The 19,130-nt window shown below is 46.0% G+C and overlaps 1 protein-coding gene across 5 annotated transcripts in view; it reads left to right on the top strand.

Annotated features, from left to right (window-relative positions):
• Positions 1 to 19,130, top strand: part of COL4A5 (collagen type IV alpha 5 chain) — a 328,420-nt gene that overhangs the window by 198,886 nt on the left and 110,404 nt on the right. For all 5 annotated transcript variants that reach the window (XM_036305697.1, XM_036305696.1, XM_036305695.1 and 2 more), the window contains exons 17-19: positions 1,457 to 1,510; positions 3,538 to 3,579; positions 6,185 to 6,317. In XM_036305697.1, coding sequence (XP_036161590.1) covers positions 1,457 to 1,510; positions 3,538 to 3,579; positions 6,185 to 6,317 — 229 coding nt within the window. The remainder of the gene's footprint in view (positions 1 to 1,456; positions 1,511 to 3,537; positions 3,580 to 6,184; positions 6,318 to 19,130) is intronic.

The raw sequence follows: 19,130 nt of genomic DNA, 5'->3' as shown, positions 1-19,130 counted from the left end.
TTTGCTTTTGAGTCTCCACATATGGATCTAGAGCAGTGATGGCGAACCTTTTGAGCTCGGCGTGTCAGCATTTTGAAAAACCCTAACTTAACTCTGGTGCCGTGTCACATATAGAAATGTTTTGATATTTGCAAACATAGTAAAACAACGATTTATATTTTTGATATTTATTTTATATATTTAAATGCCATTTAACAAAGAAAAATCAACCAAAAAAATGAGTTTGCATGTCACCTCTGACATGCGTGTCATAGGCTCGCCATCACTGAACTACAGGGTATTATGCTAAATGAAATGAGTCAGACAGAAAAAGACAAATACAACATGATTTCACTTCTATGTAGATAGCCTTTTGAATTAGTATTCATTTACATAGCATAATGCATTGTACTGTGTATCAGTAGTTCAATCACTTTTATTGATGAATAGTATTTGTTTGTATGGGTGTAGCAAGACAGACTTATTCAATTGCCCATTGAAGGGTATTTTGATTGTTTCTGGTTTTGGTCATTATGAATAAAATTGCTAAAATCATTCACATACAAATTTTTTGTATGAACATAAGTTTTTTAAGTAAAAGTTTTGACAGATAATTCATATTACTAAGACATGGAGAAACATTTAAAACATGTCAGTCCAGGAACATTATTTCAAGCAACCTTAGTATTAAGAGTATCCACAGTAGATATTAAAAGAAGTTTTCGAGGACAGATAGGAAATTTGATGACATTTGGAGAGAATTTCAAAGGAAAAGGATTATTCTTAACAAGACTGGAAGCTGGAAACAATAAAATCACATAAATTTACTTATATGTAATTCTGCTGAACAGGCAGTCCACAACTTATAAACTACAGATTCACAAATGGCTTAAACATATAAAATGGTATAAGAGGAGGAAAATTCAGGGCCTCAGTTCCTGTTTGTTTTGTTTTGTTTTATTGTTGTTTTTTGAACATTTTTTCTTTGTTTAATGATTAGCAGCCATTATATTCAACAATTTGCCTGATTGTTTTCTATAGCTATACCCAGGGAAAAGGCTGTTCTCGGTATTGGGAGAACTCAAATTAGGTCAAACAAAGGTAGTCTTGCCAAGTGGAGTCTTTTGGGTAACCACTATACAAGTGAAATAATGACACTTCTGTGGGAAAGGGTCTTTGAAGAAGCTCCAACCAAGTTTTTTTTTTTTTCTCTTCCAGTTGTTGCCAGGCTACTGTTTTTAACCTTAAGTATTATTGGTTTTCGAAGCTACTGAGAAGCTAAGGAGGGGTGATGGGAATAGATAGAGCAAATTAAAAGGTCACTTGTTTTCAATAAATGCTTCCTGGATGGCTGCAAGTCTTTGGTTAATTTCTAGAGTTCTAAAAGGTTTGACTCCAGCTACTTTTTTTATGGAGGAGAGGATTTGGAAATGTCCTTCATTTTTGCTGATGCCACACTGTCCTCTGTGTTTTAAAGGGTTTGCCTGGTGATCCTGGTTACCCTGGTGAACCTGGAAGGATTGGAGAAAAGGTAAGGCTTTTAATACTTCGAAGTGACTGATTTTATCCTAGTTATAATAATAATTCATTTCTCTCCCAAGACTGAGTTATAATTGAAAAGTTCTAAATAACTAGCTTTTGTATTCAAGACATACATTCTTTATCCATCTTTTGGTGTTGCCCTCTTTTTTCAAATACCACTTCCTCTGAATTTTCGTCTATTGTTCTAAATCACAGTCCATGAGGAATTGTTTAATTTCAGCATTTCCATTGTGAAAAGTTGATGCCTTTACTTTAAATATGTATCTGCAAAACTTTTGTTCTCCGGAAAGAAGATTCACCACTATTTTAGTGAGGTCCTCCTACTAAAAAGGCTTATAGTTGTGACTTTAGAATGTCTTCATGAAACATTTCCATTCTGTATGCAATTATTGTCTAGGAGTCTGTGACTAATTCTTTGTTGCTTTTTTTCTTTCAATTGACTATGTAGCCTGACTGTAGACATTTATTTAGTTGCCTATTTTAAAAGTGACATTGAAAGAATGTATGAAGCACACAATTCCCATATATATATATATATATATATATATATATATATATATATATATATATATATATATATATCAGATCACAAAATATCCAGTTTTCCAATCTCTTTGGTCTCTAGTTGCTTTGTATAAAAGCTCAAACTGAAAAGCTTTGTTTTGCAGGCAAGGTGTTACAAACTTAAGTATTCTGAGGCCACTATTTAAATGGTGGTTTATCTCAAAATTAGATCTGAGTTTTATCTTGGAATAAGAGGCACAAGTAGAATAAAGGAAATTGCATATATTCAGAGAATACGGTTGTTTTTCAAGTATTAAGTAAAAAGTTATAGGACAGAGTAACTTTTTCCATTGATTTGAGAGAGAAACGTAGATTGATTGTCTCCCATAAGCGACCAGACCTGTAGCCTGTGTATGTGCCTTAGCTGATAATCGAACCTACTACCTTTTGGTGTATAGCCGATGCTCCAACCAACTGAGGAACACCAGCCAGGGCTAGGACAGAACGACTTTTTTAAAGTAAAAAAAGCTTATAGATAGGTTTCTATTAACAAGTCTAGAACAAGAGTAGAGTTGTGGGAGAGAAATCTATTCTTGAGTATTGGCCAGTAGAGTAACAATTGAATACTGTGTTCTTCATGCTGTCTTAGCTAGTTGTTAAGGGTAATAGTTTTGTTTGAATTTGTTTTTCATTAACTTCTAAGAGCAAAGTCACAAAGTAATTATGATTTATTAGCTATTCCTGATTATACTTAAGTCCATTAGCTAGAATATATCTGTCAATAATGGAAATTACACTAAATTTTTGCCTTTGACAAGGTTTATGAAAAGGAACATTGCTAAATATATAAATACGTAATGGCTTAAACTAATTATATTGGTACCAACTTTTTTATTCAGTATCTTCTTTATAAAATATTTACAGTTTCTTAGAAAACAGGAATTTTAAAATTAAAGGATGTTAGAGCTAGAAATATCTTAGAATCCTGCCCTATAGATAAGACAGAGAAATTAATTTACAGTGGGGCCTTGACTTACGAGTTTAATTCATTCCGTGATGGAGCTCATAACTCAAATCACTCGTATGTCAAATAAAAAAGTGAACGAGTGAGACACGTGATGCTGGGCTGATGTTGTGGCGTTCACTGTGAAGTTCGCTGCGCCAACTAGCGGTGTGGTATCTGAAGCTGGCTCATAACCTGAATTTTAGTTCGCAACTCGAAGCAAAAAATCAGCCAAGAGATGGCTCACATCTTGAAAACTCATTAGTTGGGACACTCCTAAGTCAAGGCCCCACTGTATTTGGTCAAGATTGTATAGCTTATAAATCTGAAATAGCATCACAGATCTTCTCAGGCTTATCTCAATACTGTTTTATGTATCTCATGATATAGTTTTTGATATATTTTATTTTGGATTTCTGGGACTTTATGAATGTTATCTGTTATGCTTTTGAAGAAATGGACATTTCAATGTGATTTTCACTAACCTATTTTAAAATTGTATTGAACAGGGCCAAAAAGGTGACATTGGCCCACCTGGCCCTCCTGGAATTGTAAGTTTTTTTAGTCTTCATTTATCAAATGTATTAATGAATTTTCATTTTTGTGCCTTAATTATATACTATGTACCCTATTTCTAGTGGAACACAAAATTCCTAGTCATTATCAACTTCTACTGTCTTAAAAATTTTTACATCTAAAAATGTTAGTGATGTTGACCTCATCAAAGTCTTTGTATTGTTCTGTCTGTATATTGCATCTCCACAGTAAAGCTCCAAAATTATGAGTTTGGGTTGTTATGCATCATGCTTACCAAATCATTTCTCAAGTAACCAGCAGGTGGTGCAAGTGTTGCTTACAAAGTTTCAATAAAAGAAACTGTTGGGGAAGTAGGAATTGGTCCTTTCCCCTGAAGAGCTCAAGGTAAAGAAGAATTTGGTCTAAGGAGGTTTTCTCAATTTTTAATTGTCTCAGTCACACCTCTTTTTCCCCCTGAGTGTGTGCTTCTAGGGACATTTAATAACAAATGTAGCAAACTGCTTCATGAAATAATAATTGGGGGATTTAGAGACTTTTTGTCATGTTTGCATCCACCGTGAAATTTAAATAAAATATATTTTCATTTTATTAAGAATAAAATATCATGTTGCAATTTGACAGATTGGTTTTTATTTGGCTAAAATTTGGTAAGACTCTTGATTTTAAATAGTATTAAATCTGCTATGTGCAAGTGCCATGAAACCTATGTACTCAGATAAAATTATATTATTTTTCCCATAGTGAGCTTCAGATATTGATACTTAGTACCTTATTAAATCTAACAAGGATATACTTTTAAAAATATTATATAATTTTATTCACTTTAATTTTAAAATCAGTTTTAGTACTCTAATAAATCATTTCTTTATCAAATAAGATGATTAAAATTTTGATGAATATCAGAAGACATGAAAATTTTGAGAATCAGTTCTTTCCAGCATCTCACTTTCCCCTTTGAATTGCTATCCCAATTCTAGGTCCCACAACTTTCAGTGTTCTTTTGTCTGAATGTTTCTTATATCCAGTGAAATATCACACTTTGCCAGTAGGTGTTGATTTGTACATTGGACGGATACTTTCTTAAATCTAAAGCTTACTAACCTTTCTAGCTTTATGAGCTTAATTTCTTTGTATTTAGATTTTTTAGTATGAAATTCTTTTTTTCTAATTGTTTATTGATTAAGTTATTACATATGTGTCTTTATCCCCACATTATCCCCTATACCCCCCACTCATGCCCTCACCCCCCTGTTGTCTGTGTCCATTGGTTAGGCCTATATGCTTGCATATAAGTCCTTTGGTTGATCTCTCCCCCTTACCCTCACCCTCCCCTACCTTCCCTCTGAGGTTTGACGGTCTGATCGATGCTTCTCTGTCTCTGAATATGTTTCTGTTCATCAGTTTATGTTGTTCATTATATCCCATAAATGAGTGAGATCATGTGAAATTCTTTAGATGCTGAGGTTCTAAGAAGACAGAGAGAAAAATAATAATCAGTTCATTGATTTTAATCAATAAAGTCTTCCTGGAAGAGATGAGTTTTCTTTACCTTTTTTTTTAAGAGAAAGAAAAAAATGGGTTGATAAAGGGAAAGGTTGGAAGAAGGCATTATTGATATTTTAAATGGCATATCCTATCTAATAAAGATGGAATATGCAAATTAACCATCACTTCATGACAAAGATGGTGGCACCCACAGCCAATAAGGAGGGAATATGCAAATTGACACGACAAAGATGGTGGCGGCCAGACCAGGACACTTGCATCACTATGGCGATGATGCATGCATTCTGCTGTGCCTGGCTCCAGGCCTCTGGGCAGTGTGTGAAGGCAGAAGATGACTCTGGGCTGGAGCAAAGGTGGTACTGGCAGCCAGGGGAAGGAAGGCCTATTTTTGCACAAATCTTCGTGCATCAGGCCTCTAGTTAAAAAATTAAAAATAAAATGGCATATTCAAAACAAAGACAAGGATGTGTAAGTTGCATGAAGTGGTTATAATCAGATAGACCTCACTCTACTAAAAATTCATCAGTAGTAATAGCAGGAGATAAAAAAGGGAAGAAAGGTATTGGAAAAGTGACTTGACAAAGTACAGGGTTAAAAGTAGCATCAGATATAGTAAGAAGTGGTGAAAAATTTTTGAGTCTTTAACCACAGAAAAATTAGGTTTTGAGGAAGCATATCCTAGCAATAGATTTGGATTCAAGAGGAAAAGTTCAAAAGTGCTTCTGTTAGTCCAAGTGTGAGGTAAGGATAGTAACTATGGCAAAGAAAAGAAGAGGGAACACTAGAGAGACATTTACAGTAAAGACTGATCAGGCTTAGGTTAAGTGATTGCAATGAACTGAATGTGAATTATAAGGCAAGATACACTAAAATAATGATAGCTCTATATTCTGGAGCTCAGGAGAGTGGTAATATTATAACTGGTTTTGGACAATTTCTAATCAGTTGAAGGAGTGATATAGAATGTGACTCAATCTTTGTAATGGTCAATGATTTTGCATCTCAGCACTTTGTGAAAATGATGACATTATAATCATACATAGTTGCTAGGTTATCTTCTGGAGAATGAGATTCTGCTTTTTTTGAGTTCTTTTTCTTTCTTTTATAATAAAGGTAATTCCTAGGCCTGGGACGGGTGTAACTGTAGGAGAAAAAGGAAACATGGGATTACCTGGCTTGCCTGGAGAAAAAGGAGAGCAAGGATTTCCTGGAATACAGGGTCCACCTGGCCTTCCTGGACCTCCAGGTAAAAGGGACTATACTAATGGTCTTGTGTTTGTGTTATGGAATTGGCACAAAAAGGCAACACTCAAGCACTCAGAGGTTTCAGGAGAGACCTTTAATCAAGCAGCACTGCTGGCTCAGGGGATACAAAAATCCAAAGCCTGAAGAAGTGATGCAATGAGATTGCCATATCCTAGCTAATAAAGAGTAATATGCAAATTGACCATCACTCCAACACACAAGATGGCCGCCCCCATGTGGTCACAAGATGGCCACCACAGGATGGCCAGCAGGGGAGGGTAGTTATGGGTGACCAGGCCGGCAGGGGAGGGCAGTTGGGGGGGGACCAGGCCTGCACGGGGGCAGTTGGGGGAGGGACCAGGCCTGTAGGGGGGCAGTTGGGGAGGACCAGGCCTGCAGGGGAGGGCAGTTGGGGGCAATCGGGCTGGCAGGGGCGCAGTTAGGTGTCAATCAGGCTGGCAGGAGAGGAGTTAGGGGGTGATGAGGCTGGCAGGCAGAAGCGGTTAGGGGCAATCAGGCAGGCAAGCAAGCGAGTGGTTGGGAGCCAGCAGTCCTGGATTGTGAGAGGGATGTCTGGCTGCCCGTTTAGGCCTGATCACATTGGACATCCCTCAAGGGACCCCAAGATTGGAGAGGGTGTAGGCTGGGCTGCGGGACACACACACACACCCCGTGCACAAATTTCGTGGACCAGGTCTCTCTCTACTGTGTGTGTGTGTGTGTGTGTGTGTGTGTGTGTGTATCCTATCTAATAAAAGAGAAGCATGGTAATTAGCATACAACCGCTACCTTCTCATTGGCTAATTAGGGTGATATGCAAATTAACTGTCAGCCAAGATGGCGGCCGGTGGCCAGGCAACTGGAAGCGAACATGAGGCTTGCTTGCTTCAGTGACAGAGGACTCCAACGTTCCCCGCCTGTTGCTACCGGCCTCTGAGCTGCAACTCTAAGCAACTATGTTACAAATATAGAAGCTAAACAAAAGCCCAGAAACCTGCTTTAGTCTGCCAGGCTTCAGCCAGCAGGATCACAACATTGTTTCAAATACAGAAGGTAAACAAAGGCCAGAAACCTGCTTTCAGCAGCGGAGGCCTAAGAGCTGGACCCAAGCCTCAGAGCTAAAGCTGTCCCAGAATAAAAAGTAAAAAGAAAAAGAGGAGCAGTTGGGAGTTTCAGTCACCCGCCAGCCTGAAAACAGCCCTCAGCCCCTCACCAAGACTGGCCAGGCACCCCAGTGGGGACCCCCACCCTGAAGGGGGTGTGACCAGCTGTAAACAGCCATCATCCCCTCATCCTGGCTGGCCAGGCACCCCAGTGGGGAGCCCCACCCTGATCCAGGACACCCTTCAGGGCAAACCAGCTGGCCCCCACCTGTGCACCAGGCCTCTATTCTATATAGTAAAAGGGTAATATGCCTCCTAGCACCGGGATCAGCGGAGCCACAAGGCCTCCCAGCACCAGGATCAGCATGACAGGGGGCAGCGCCCAAACCCCCTGGTCGCCCTGTGGCTCTGTGTGTGACAGGGGGCGGGGCCACAACCTCCCTATTGGCCCTGCTCTGTTCGTGACATGGGAAAGTGCCCCAACCCCCTGATCAGCCCTGCTCTGTGCCTGAGAGCGGGGAGCTCCCCAACCCCCTGATTGCCCTGCAGCTCTGTGTGTGACAGGCTGCAGTGCCCCAACCCCCTGATCGGCCCTGCTCTGTGTGTGACAGGGTGCGGTGCCCCAACCCCCTGATCGGCCCTGCTCTGTGTGTGACAGGATGCGGCGCCCCAACACCCCCCCCCACAGGCCCTGCTCTGTGTGTGACAGGGTAGAGCCATAACCTCCCCATCGGCACTGCCCTGAGTGTGACAGTAGCGGCACCCCAACCCCTGATCGGCCCTGTTCTGTGGGTGACAGAGGGCGCCGCCCCAACCGCCCCCCATGGGCCCTGCTCTGTGTGTGACAGGGTAGAGCCATAACCTCCCCATCGGCCCTGCCCTGAGTGTGACTGGGTATGGCGCCCCAACCCCCTGATCCACCCTGCTCCGTATGTGACAGGGGGCGGTGCCCCAACTCCCCTATCAGCCCTACTCTGTGAGTGACAGGGGGGAGCTCCCCAACCCCATGATCGGCCCTGCTCTGTGCGTGACAGGGTACGGAGCCCCAACCCCCCGATGGGCCCTGCTCTGTGCGTGACAGGGGGCAGCACCCCAACCCCCTGATTGGCCCTGCTCTGTGCGTGACAGGGGGTGGCGCCACAACCTGCCCATCGACCCTGCCTTGAGTGTGACAGGGAGCGGAGCCCCAACCCCCCAATCGGCCATACCGGGAGCGTGACTGGGGGTGGCATCACACCCTCCCGATCTGCCCTGCTCTGTGCATGACAGGGGCGGCGCCCCAACTCCCCAATCAGCCCTGCTCTGAGCCCGACCAGGGGCTGCACTTAGGGATTGGGCCTGCCCTCTGCCACCCGGGAGCAGGCCTAAGCCAGCAGCTTGTTATCTCCTGAGGGGTCCCAGACTGTGAGAGGGCACAAGCTGGGCTGAGGGACCCCCCCCCCCCCGAGTGCACAAATTTTTGTGCACTAGAGGCCCGGTGCACAAAAATTTGTGCACTGGTTGGGGGTTGGGTGAGGGGGGTTGGGGGTGCCCCTCAGCCCTACTTGTGCCCTCTCACAGTTTGTTACCCCTCGGGAGATAACCATCTGCTGGCTTAGGCCCGCTCCCCGGGTGGCAGATGGCACGCCGATCCCTAGGATTCAGGGGGTTGGGGTGCTGCCACCAGTCCCGCACAGGGCAAGGCAGATCAGGGGGTTGGGGTGCAGCCCCCAGTCCCGTACAGGGCAGGGCCGATCAGCAGGTTGGGGCGCTGTCCCCGGTCGCCTACTCAGCAGGGCCGATCAGAGGGTTGGGGTGCCGCACCTGGTTGTGCGCGCGCACACACATACACACACACACACACGTGGCCTGGTGCACGAAATTCATGCACAGGAGGCAGTGTCCCTTAGCCCATCCTGCACCCTAAACCAGCAGTCAGACATCCCTCTTGCAATGCGGGACCACTGGCCTCTAACTGCTAACCTACCTGCCAGCCTAATCACCTCCAAATGCCCCCCCCACCAGACTGCTCAGCTCCACCTGCCACCCCCTGCCGGCCTGCTCCCCCCCCAACTACCCTCCCCTGCCATCCTAATCGCCTCCAACTGCCCTTCCCTGCTGACGTGATAGCCCCTAACCACCTCTGCCTTGGCCCCGCCACCATGGCTTTGTCTGGAAGGATGTATGGAAGGTCTCCCGGAAGGTCTCCCGGTCTAATTAGCATATTACCCTTTTATTAGTATAGATATTTCTAGGTTTCTTTGTTTTCTATGTGTTTCCTAACTACCAGGCTTTTGTGGTGGGTTTCACAGCCCCTCCTGAGTCAGTTAGAAAGGGGAAGTTAGATTGTATCTAAATGCCTGTTCTGGGTAATGCCTCTAGCTAAGCTGTTACATTCTTTTGTTTATGGTCCATTGTAAATTGGGAGTAATTAGAAAAATAGGTCTTGCAAGACCAGATTGTTAAGAAAGGGCAGTGACTTAATCATAGGCTACCAAGAATGTACTGATTAACAGATTCAGGCTGCTAGCCTTTCTATATCCTTTCTCATTTGTAGCTTCTTTACTAATCCACATATATGATATTATCACACTAGTTCCAAGTTGAACATGGCAGTAGAAGACATGAGTATTTTTTAATTGACAGAAACTTCACTTTTACTATAGACTTTCTCAACAAATCAACAAACGACAAGTGTTGGCAAGGCTGTGGAGAAAAGGGAACCCTAGTACATTGCAGGTGGAAATGCAGACTAGGGCAGCCACTATGGAAAACAGTATAGAATTTCCTCAAAAAATTAAAAATGGAACTCCCATTTGACCCAGTGATTCTGCTTCTAGTAATATATCTTAAGAAACCTGAAACACTAAACAGAAAGGATATATGCATCTATATATTCATAACAGCACAATTTATAATAGCTAGGACTTGTAAACAGCCTGAGTGCCCATCAGCAGATTGGTGGATAAAAAAAACACACACACTTTAGTACATTTATACAATGGAATACTACATGGCAATAAAAAAAAAGAAAGACCTCTTACCATTTGCAACAGCATGGATGGACCTGGAGAGTATTATGCTGAGGAAAATAAGCCAGTCAGAGAAAGATAAGTATCACATAATCTCACTCATATATGGAATCTGTTATGCCCAGATTTCAAGATCCCCAAGAGCCCACCAGGGAGCCAGCCGAGTCTGATGCAAAAGCAAAGAATCTTTATTCAAGCTAGCTCGAGCTCCCTGTCCACCACACTCACTGACGCAACAGCAAGCCAAGTGGCAGAGAGGTCAAACTCTATGTGGAGAGAGGTTTTATAGGGGGGTTGGAGTAAGGGGAGCAGAAAGGACTGTAGGCCCTGCCAATTGGCCAGGCACAAGTCGGAGTCTTGTTACACAGGATGTGGTCATATCTATGGCGACTTCCCTTGATTGTCATTGGTTAGTTTAAAGAAGTCCTGGGTGTGGTTAGCAGAGGCTTGGGCTTCCGGGAAGAAGCCTTGCCAAGCACATGGCCAAGGTAAGATGGAGGGCATAGCCCTTACCCTGGGGCAAGATGGAGGGCATAGTCCTCACCCTTTCATTCCCCCCTTTGTCTTGGAACTTCTGGCTCAATCATGAGACGGACTGCATTTCTATTCCACCATTGCTAGAGGCCCGTACTGGGCACAAGAACTATCAACTGAACTATCCCTATATGCTTAACAAATGTCCAGTGGAAGGGAAAGAAACCATTTTAGCTTTAACAACGTCTATTGAAATAGGATTTTTCTTCTTAAAATTCCTCCATAGCTATCAAAAATCCAACTCAAGATTAATTTATCTACTGTATTCAATTTGGCCTAATGTTTGCATAAACACAACAAGAATGGTAACCGACCACCTTTGCTGGAATCTCATAGTTGAATCTTAATGTGCCCCGTAGGGCCAGGAAGCCAAGCCATCCAGCTGCCATCAGGCCTGCCTGAAGTATCTGCTGAGTTAGGTGAATCCCTCACCTGTAGCAACTCCACCTGAGCCCACGCTTCAGGCTTTAAGGCCCATCTCAGTAGCCCTCCTACTCGTTGTGGTCCAGAGTGTGTGGGGGTTCCGCAGGGATGCAGGGGCATCCTTATTGCTCCCCTTCTACTCTGACCAACCGCCAGTGATGGTAGGGCACGGGCCTGATGCTCCAGCCCCCCCATCTTCAGGGCTCCCAAGCAGGATACCAGGCTTTCTTCGTGGCATTGTTACTGGCTTTAAGTCTTTAGAGCTCAGACAGGGCTCTTTAAAACATGATACTCCAGTCAAAGTTTTCCATTGATAAAACCACTATTAGGAACCAGTATTATTGAATCTATGCAAAGAAATGTATTTCCATGACTTATTTAGCATTGCCAGATTTCGGAGGAATTACATAAGGAGAAAAACATACTGATCTGCCTTGCTAATTCCTTTTCATGGATTTATAATAAAACAGTAACTGTTGGCATTAAACCTTCTTTCCCAAACAGGTCTTTCCCAGCTTTACTACCCCTGACATGGGCATGGTTACGCAGGCCTGCAAGACAGTATACAGGCTGCCAACCGTTAACTGTCTCTCAACAGAGACCAAAACCTGATGGGCACCCTTCCCTGCCCAGTTGGACACCTGCCCTCTTGGCAGCTAGACACCTTTTACTTTTGGGGTTCACCCCACACAGTCCCCTTTCAGGATAACCAACATACATTCAAACCTGCAAGAGAATCAAAGGTCAATATAACATATCAATACAATGAAACATAATATTGGCATCATGGCCGCTTCAGGCAGCCAAATCTTCTCCTACTAAACATGTGATCCTATAAATTGTCCCTGTCTCTTTGGAGCCATGTCCGTGAAGATGCAGGCATTATCTAAGTCTATTACACAGTATTGTGGGGGCTCCTGGTGGCAGGAGTGATCACGAGCAATGTTACCAGCATCAGGCAGGTTGAGCACACCGTAGCTTGAGCTTGAGCGGGTTGCGTTGATCTCGATTGATGCTCCATTTGGTGACGAAGTCTTCGCGGATCACGGATGGGTCTGCTGACCGGACGTGAGTGTGATGGACCCAGGTCGCGACGCCGTCTACCTTGAGAGCAGTGGGGGTCATCAGCACCACAGTGTAGGGACCCTTCCAACATGGCTCGAGGGTCTCCTGGCGGTGCCTTCTGACATAGACCCAATCTCCTGGTCTGTGCTGATGAGGAGTTGAGGTTGGGCCAGTCTCATAGATGGTGCGGAGGCACGGCCAAATGTCTTCGTGCGCCCTCTGGAGCCCTCTCAAGGAAAGAGATTGTTCTTGATTTTCAAATTCAGCAAAAAAGTCAACTTTAAGGTTAGGAAGATAGGGGGTGGCCTGTCAAACATGATTTCATAGGGAGTAAAGCCCAGGGTGTATGGGGAGTTCTTTACCCGGTAAAGGGCATACAGTAGGAGAGCCACCCAGTCCCCGCCAGTCTCCATGGTTAATTTGGTAACGGTCTCTTTTAGAGTTCTGTTCATCCTTTCTACCTGACCTGAACTCTGGGGCCTATAAGCACAATGTAATTTCCAATTTGCCCCAATAGCCCTGGTTACTACCTGCGTTACCTGTGAAATAAAGGCTGGTCCATTGTCGGACCCTATCATAGCAGGAAAACCATACTTGGGTAAGATGTCTTCCAGCAGCTTCTTGGCCACCGTCTGAGCTGTTTCATGCTTGGTTGGGTATGCCTCTACCCAGCCAGAGAAGGTGTCTATAAATACTAAAAGATATTTATAACCATACTTCCCTGGTTTGATTTCAGTGAAGTTGACCTCCCATTGTGCTCCCGGTTTGGTGCCTCTGAGCCTGGTCCCTTTTTCATTTGATCTGACCCTCACATTCGTAAGTTGACAGGTCTTGCAGGCAGACACAACCTGATCTATCTTGGTACTCTGCTGGTGAATCTTGATCCCGGCATGTTGGATTAAGTCCTTCATTTTCCGGGTTCCCAGGTGAGTGGATCGGTGCATGTGTTCTAATACCATGTACCCGAACTGGTCCGGCAGTATAAGTTTCTTGTCTGAGGTGTACCACTATCCCCTCACCTCCTGGGCGAGGGGAAGCTTCCTGATCCACTGCAGCTCTTCCTGAGAGTACCTGGTCTGGTCTGGTAGAACTGGGTCCCCAGGGTCTGGTAGTTGTAAGGCCATAGCAGGGACTGAGGTGAAGGCTGCTGCCTTGGCTGCCTGATCAGCCTTTTGGTTACCTCTTGCCACTGGGTCATCTGCCTTCTGGTGCCCTTGGCAGTGGATAATGGCTAGCTTAGCGGGAAGTCATAGGCCGCGAGCAGGTCGAGGATTTCCTGCTTATTTTTTATCGTCCGTCCCTCTGCTGTCAATAGCCCTCTCTCCTGGTAGATCGCCCTGTGAACATGAACTGTAGCAAATGCATAACGGCTGTCTGTGTAAATGTTAAGACGTTTCCCAGCCCCCAGTGACAGTGCCTTGGTGAGTGCAATGAGTTCTGCTCGCTGAGCTGACGTCCCAGGGGGCAGAGCCTCCGCCCACATGGTGTTCGTGTCGGTGACCACAGTTGCACCCGCGTACCTGCACCCATCCCGCACGAAGCTGCTTCCATCTGTGAACCAGCTGGCCTCTGCATCCGGGAGGGGCCGATCGGTCAAGTCCTTCCGAAGTCCTTGTACCTGCTCTAGGATTCCCGCACAGTCATGTAGTGGGGCATTTGGTCAGGGTTAGGTAGCAGGGTAGCAGGGTTGAGGGCTGCACTGGGATGGAACCATACTTTAGGGGGGTTGAGCAGCAAGCTTTGATAGTGGGTCATGCAAGCATTGCTCATCCACCTATCAGGAGGCTGCTTTAGGACCCCCTCAATGGCATGTGGGGTCGTGATCCAGATCTCCTGTCCCAGGGTCAGTTTGTCGGCATCCTTGACTAAGAGCGTGGTTGCCGCAATTATTCTTAGGCACGGTGGCCAGCCGGCGGCTACGAGATCCAGCTTTTTAGACAAATACGCTACCAGGTGACTCCAGGGGCCTAAAGCCTGGGTTAAAACCCCTTTTGCTACTCCTTTGCACTCGTCTACAAAGAGGCGAAAGGGTTTCGTAATGTCTGGTAGGCCCAAGGCTGGAGCAGCCAAAAGAGCTTTCTTTATCTGATTAAAGGCAATTTCTTCTATCTCAGTCCATTCAAAGGCCTTCCCCTCTTTGGTGGCTTCATATAGGGGCCTGGCGATCTCAGCAAAACTTGGTATCCAGAGGCAGCAATAGCCAGCTGATCCTAGGAATTCCCTCACCTCCCTCCAGGAGGTGGGAGTAGGGATTTTCAAGACTGTCTCTTTCCTAGCATCTGACAACCGCTGCTGTCCGCCCTCCAATATGTATCCCAGGTAACTCACCCTCTCTTGGCATATCTGAGCCTTCTTCGCCGAGGCCCGGTACCCTAAGGTTCCTAGGGTGGCCAGCAGATCTTTGGTCCCTTGCTCACAATCTTTGGCGGTATCGGCAGCAATCAGGATGTCATCTACGTACTGAAGGAGGGTGAGACTGGGGTGCTCTCTCCTGTACTCACCGAGGTCTTCATGCAGTGCCTCGTCGAAGATGGTGGGCTAATTCTTGAACCCTTGGGGCAATCGCGTCCAGGTTAATTGTCCACTGTAGCCTTCCTCTGGGTCGTGCCATTCAAAGGCAAACAGGGGTTGGCTTTGAGGCACTAGCGGCAGGCTGAAAAAGGTATCCTTCAAGTCTAATACAGTATACCAGACTCTAGAGAGTGCCAGAGAGCTTAGAAGAGTGTATGGGTTAGGAACGGTTGGGTGTATATCCAGGATTCTTTTATTTACTTCTCGGAGGTCCTGGACTGGTTGATAGTCATTCGTGTGGGGCTTTCTGACTGGCAGGAGGGGGGTGTTCCAGGCAGATTGGCATGGAACCAGTACCCCTAGGCTTCGCAGTCTCCAAATGTGAGGCTGGATTCCCTTCCGAGCCTCCTGGGACATAGGGTACTGTTTGACTCTTATCGGACCTTCTCCTGGTTTTAGCTCTACCAGGGTTGGGGCTCTGTGAGTGGCCAGTCCTACTCCCCCCGTCTCTGCCCAGGCTGTGGGGAATTCTTGCAGCCATCTGTCCATATTCTCTACTGGGGGCGCCCCCTGGTGAAGGCGATATTCATCCTCTAGTTTCAGAGTCAGAACCTGGATGGGGTGGCCTTTGCCATTGGTGACCTGACGCTCCCCTTGTCTAAAAGTTATTTGGGCTCCAATCTTGGTTAGCAAGTCCCGTCCTAATAGGGGGTAGGGGCATTCTGGTATTACCATGAAGGAATGGGATACCCGGCCCGTTCCTAGATCTACTGTTCTCTGGGTAGTCCATGAATACTGTCTCATGCCAGTTTCCCCTTGCACCCAGGACTTTTTATTAGCTAGCTTCCCCTGAGGTGTGCGGAGGACCGAATGTTGTGCTCCAGTGTCGACAAGGAAGTCAACAGGGGTCCCCTCCACTCTAAGAGTTACCCTGGGCTCGGGGAGGGGGTCCGAACCCCGACTCCCCTAATCACTCAGTCCTTCCAGCTCCAAGACCTCCACCCAGTCAGTCTTGTTTTCCTTTTTACCGGCCTTCTTTGGGCATTCTCGGACCCAGTGCGCTATCTCTTTGCAGTAAACATACTGGTTCCATTGCAGCTTTTTTTTCCCCCCTTGGGCGGTCCCCTTACCTCTTTCTTGGCCATCGGTAAGCTGGCAAAGGCAGCGGGTCCGCTCCTCAGGGGACTCCGTGGTGGTGGCTAGCAGAATCTTGGCCAGGTTTCGGGTCTGCTTGTCACTGGCAGCCACCATGGCGCGGGCTTGCCTATCCTCAGGGGGCTCTCGGTTATTATACACCTTCTCAGCCACTTCCAGCAAGTCCCAAAAACTCTCTTCTCCTAACCTATCTATTCTCTGCAGTTTCTTTCTAATGTCCATGGCTGACTGGTTGATAAAACTAATGATTACAGCTGCCTTATTCTTAGGGGCTTCTGGATCCATGGGGGTATAGGTGCGATATGCCTCCATGATCCTCTCTAGAAAGGCAGCTGGAGACTCATCTCTTTCCTGCTGTACGTTCTCTACCTTGGTCAAATTGGTAGGCTTCCTAGCAGCCATGTGGAGACCCCCCCATTAGAGTCTGGCGGTAGACTCTGAGCCTCTCCTTACCTTCTGCCCAGTCAGGCCTAGTTAAGGGGAAAGAGACATCCATCTGGGCCTGGTTGGTGGTTGGGTTTCCGTCTACACAGGGAACCACCTTCTGGGCCTCATTGAGGATCCTTTCTCTCTCTTCCGTCGTGAATAGAACCTGTAAAAGCTGCTTACAGTCGTCCCATGTGGGCTGATAGGTGAAAAGAACAGAATCTAGCAAGTCAATAAGTCTCCCCGGCTTCTCGGAGAACTTAGGGTTTTGTGCCTTCCAGTCATAGAGGTCACTGGTTGTGAAAGGCCAATAGTGATGGGGCTGGTTGCCATCCACATCTGGGGGTCCAGCGGCCCGTAAGGGCAGGGTCTTGATAGTGGAGTCAGGTGCTGCGACAGACAGCTCCCGCTGAGCTCTCTGCCAGGTGAGAGGCGGACCTCCTACTGGAACCGCGGCCACTCCTGGAACTCCGCCCCCAGCCACTCCCGAACCCAACCCCCAGCCACTCCCGGAACTCAACACCCAGCCACTCCCAGAACTCCTGGCATGGGAGGATCGCCCCCCTGTGGGCTATATGGGGGAGGAAAGATTAGTTCTTCTTCAGTCCCCCTCTGCAGGACAGGGTAGGGGGGGAGCTGATGTCTGGGTGAGATTCTTCTTTTTTTCCTCCTTTTCTGTTTTCTGCAAAGCAAGAATGGGCTGTGGCCCAGGAGGGCGAGGAGGTAGGAAGGGCCTAAGCCAAGATGGTGGGTTTTCTACGAGGTCCTGCCAAGTAAGAATGTAAGAGAGTTGATCAGGATGTCCCCCCCCCTGAGTTGGGAGATGATGTCCCTGACTCGGCAGATGGTGGGGAGGTCAAAGGTCCCCTCCGGCAGCCACCCGATGTTAAAAGTTGGCCACTCCCTGGAACAAAATGTCTTCCACCGGCCTTTCTGGACCTCCGCACTGAGGCTGCTGGCTCTTCCCTTTACCTCTTTAAAATGATCGACCATAATGCTTAAAGGAGTAGTTTCAGTCTGTCCCATAATGTCTGTCCAATAAGTCCACAGAATAAAACAAAGCAAACACAAACACATACAGCAAAAGGGCCCACCAGTACAGTCTTCCAACTCCATGGAAGCAAAACCAAAATAATCTCCCATCTCCATGGAAGCAAAAACCGAAAGCTAGACGATGGCCGTGCTCCAACTAGCGGGAGCGACCGGCCTCATCTCAGATTGAGGGGTTTCTACAGACCTTCCGACTCCGTGGAAGCAAAACTACACCCCTTCAGATGGAGGATTAGGACGTCCCCCGACTCCTCCTGCCCGTGATCCCCCAGTGCGTCCACCTAGACCTTTCGGGCACTTACAGATTTCAGAAACGAGCTCGCACAGAACAGAACACACAATGACACAGACACCTACTGTGGTCAGTCAGACTCCCTGGATCGGGGGTCCCTCGAGGGTCTTGGGATCCTGTACGAGCCCCCAAATGTTATGCCCAGATTTCAAGATCCCCAAGAGCCCACCAGGGAGCCAGCCGAGTCCGATGCAAAAGCAAAGAATCTTTATTCGAGCTAGCTTGAGCTCCCCGTCCACCACACTCACCGACGCAACAGCAAGCCAAGTGGCAGAGAGGTCAAACTCTATGTGGAGAGAGGTTTTATAGGGGGGTTGGTGTAAGGGGAGGAGAAAGGACTGTAGGCCCTGACGATTGGCCAGGCACAAGTCGGAGTCTTGTTACACAGGATGTGGTCATATCTATGGTGACTTCCCTTGATTGTCATTGGTTAGTTTAAAGAAGTCCTGGGTGTGGTTAGCAGAGGCTTGGGCTTCCGGGAAGAAGCCTTGCCAAGCACATGGCCAAGGTAAGATGGAGGGCGTAGCCCTTACCCTGGGGCAAGATGGAGGGCTTAGTCCTCGCCCTTTCAGAATCTAATGAAACAAATAAACTGATGATAAAAAATAGACCCAGAGACATAGAAGCATGAACAGACAGTTGAACCTCAGAGGGAAGGCAGGAAAGGGTGTGTGGGAAGGGCTCAACAATGAACTTGTATGCATGTATACATAACCCATGGACACAGACAATGGTGTGGTGAGGGCCTAGGCAAGACAGGAGTGGACTGGAAGAGGTTAATGGGGGTGGGGGGCAAAATCCATGTAATACTTTCAATAATAAAGATTTAAAAATAAATATATAAATGAATAAACAAACAAATAAAAAATTAAACAGAACAGAAAACATGACTGCAAAAAAAAATCCAAGTACATGAAATAGTATAGTTTATTTTAAAAATCCCACTTCAACTTTTTATTAATAAATTATAGCGAAATTTTCTGTGGTTCAAAAAGTAATCATTATGCTTTCAATGCTCTTGTGAAAGGGAATGCTGTTGTTATAATGCCTAATTTTGTAAGATTTCCTGTATAAAAATAGAAAACAGCACTATTCATTTAGAATGATAGACAAATCTACCTAGAAATCTCTATGGTTATTTTGCTGTGCAAAACAATTTTGGGATTCATACTGAGTTTTATGTAATTCCCTTGTTGAAGGTACACAGTATTGTAGAATATATATAATTTAACCATCAATTGAGC

Source organism: Myotis myotis, unplaced genomic scaffold (genome assembly GCF_014108235.1).
Source record: "Myotis myotis isolate mMyoMyo1 unplaced genomic scaffold, mMyoMyo1.p scaffold_m19_p_4, whole genome shotgun sequence".
Classification (NCBI taxonomy): Eukaryota; Metazoa; Chordata; class Mammalia; order Chiroptera; family Vespertilionidae; genus Myotis; species Myotis myotis.
This window is presented reverse-complemented; position numbering and strand designations above follow the sequence as displayed.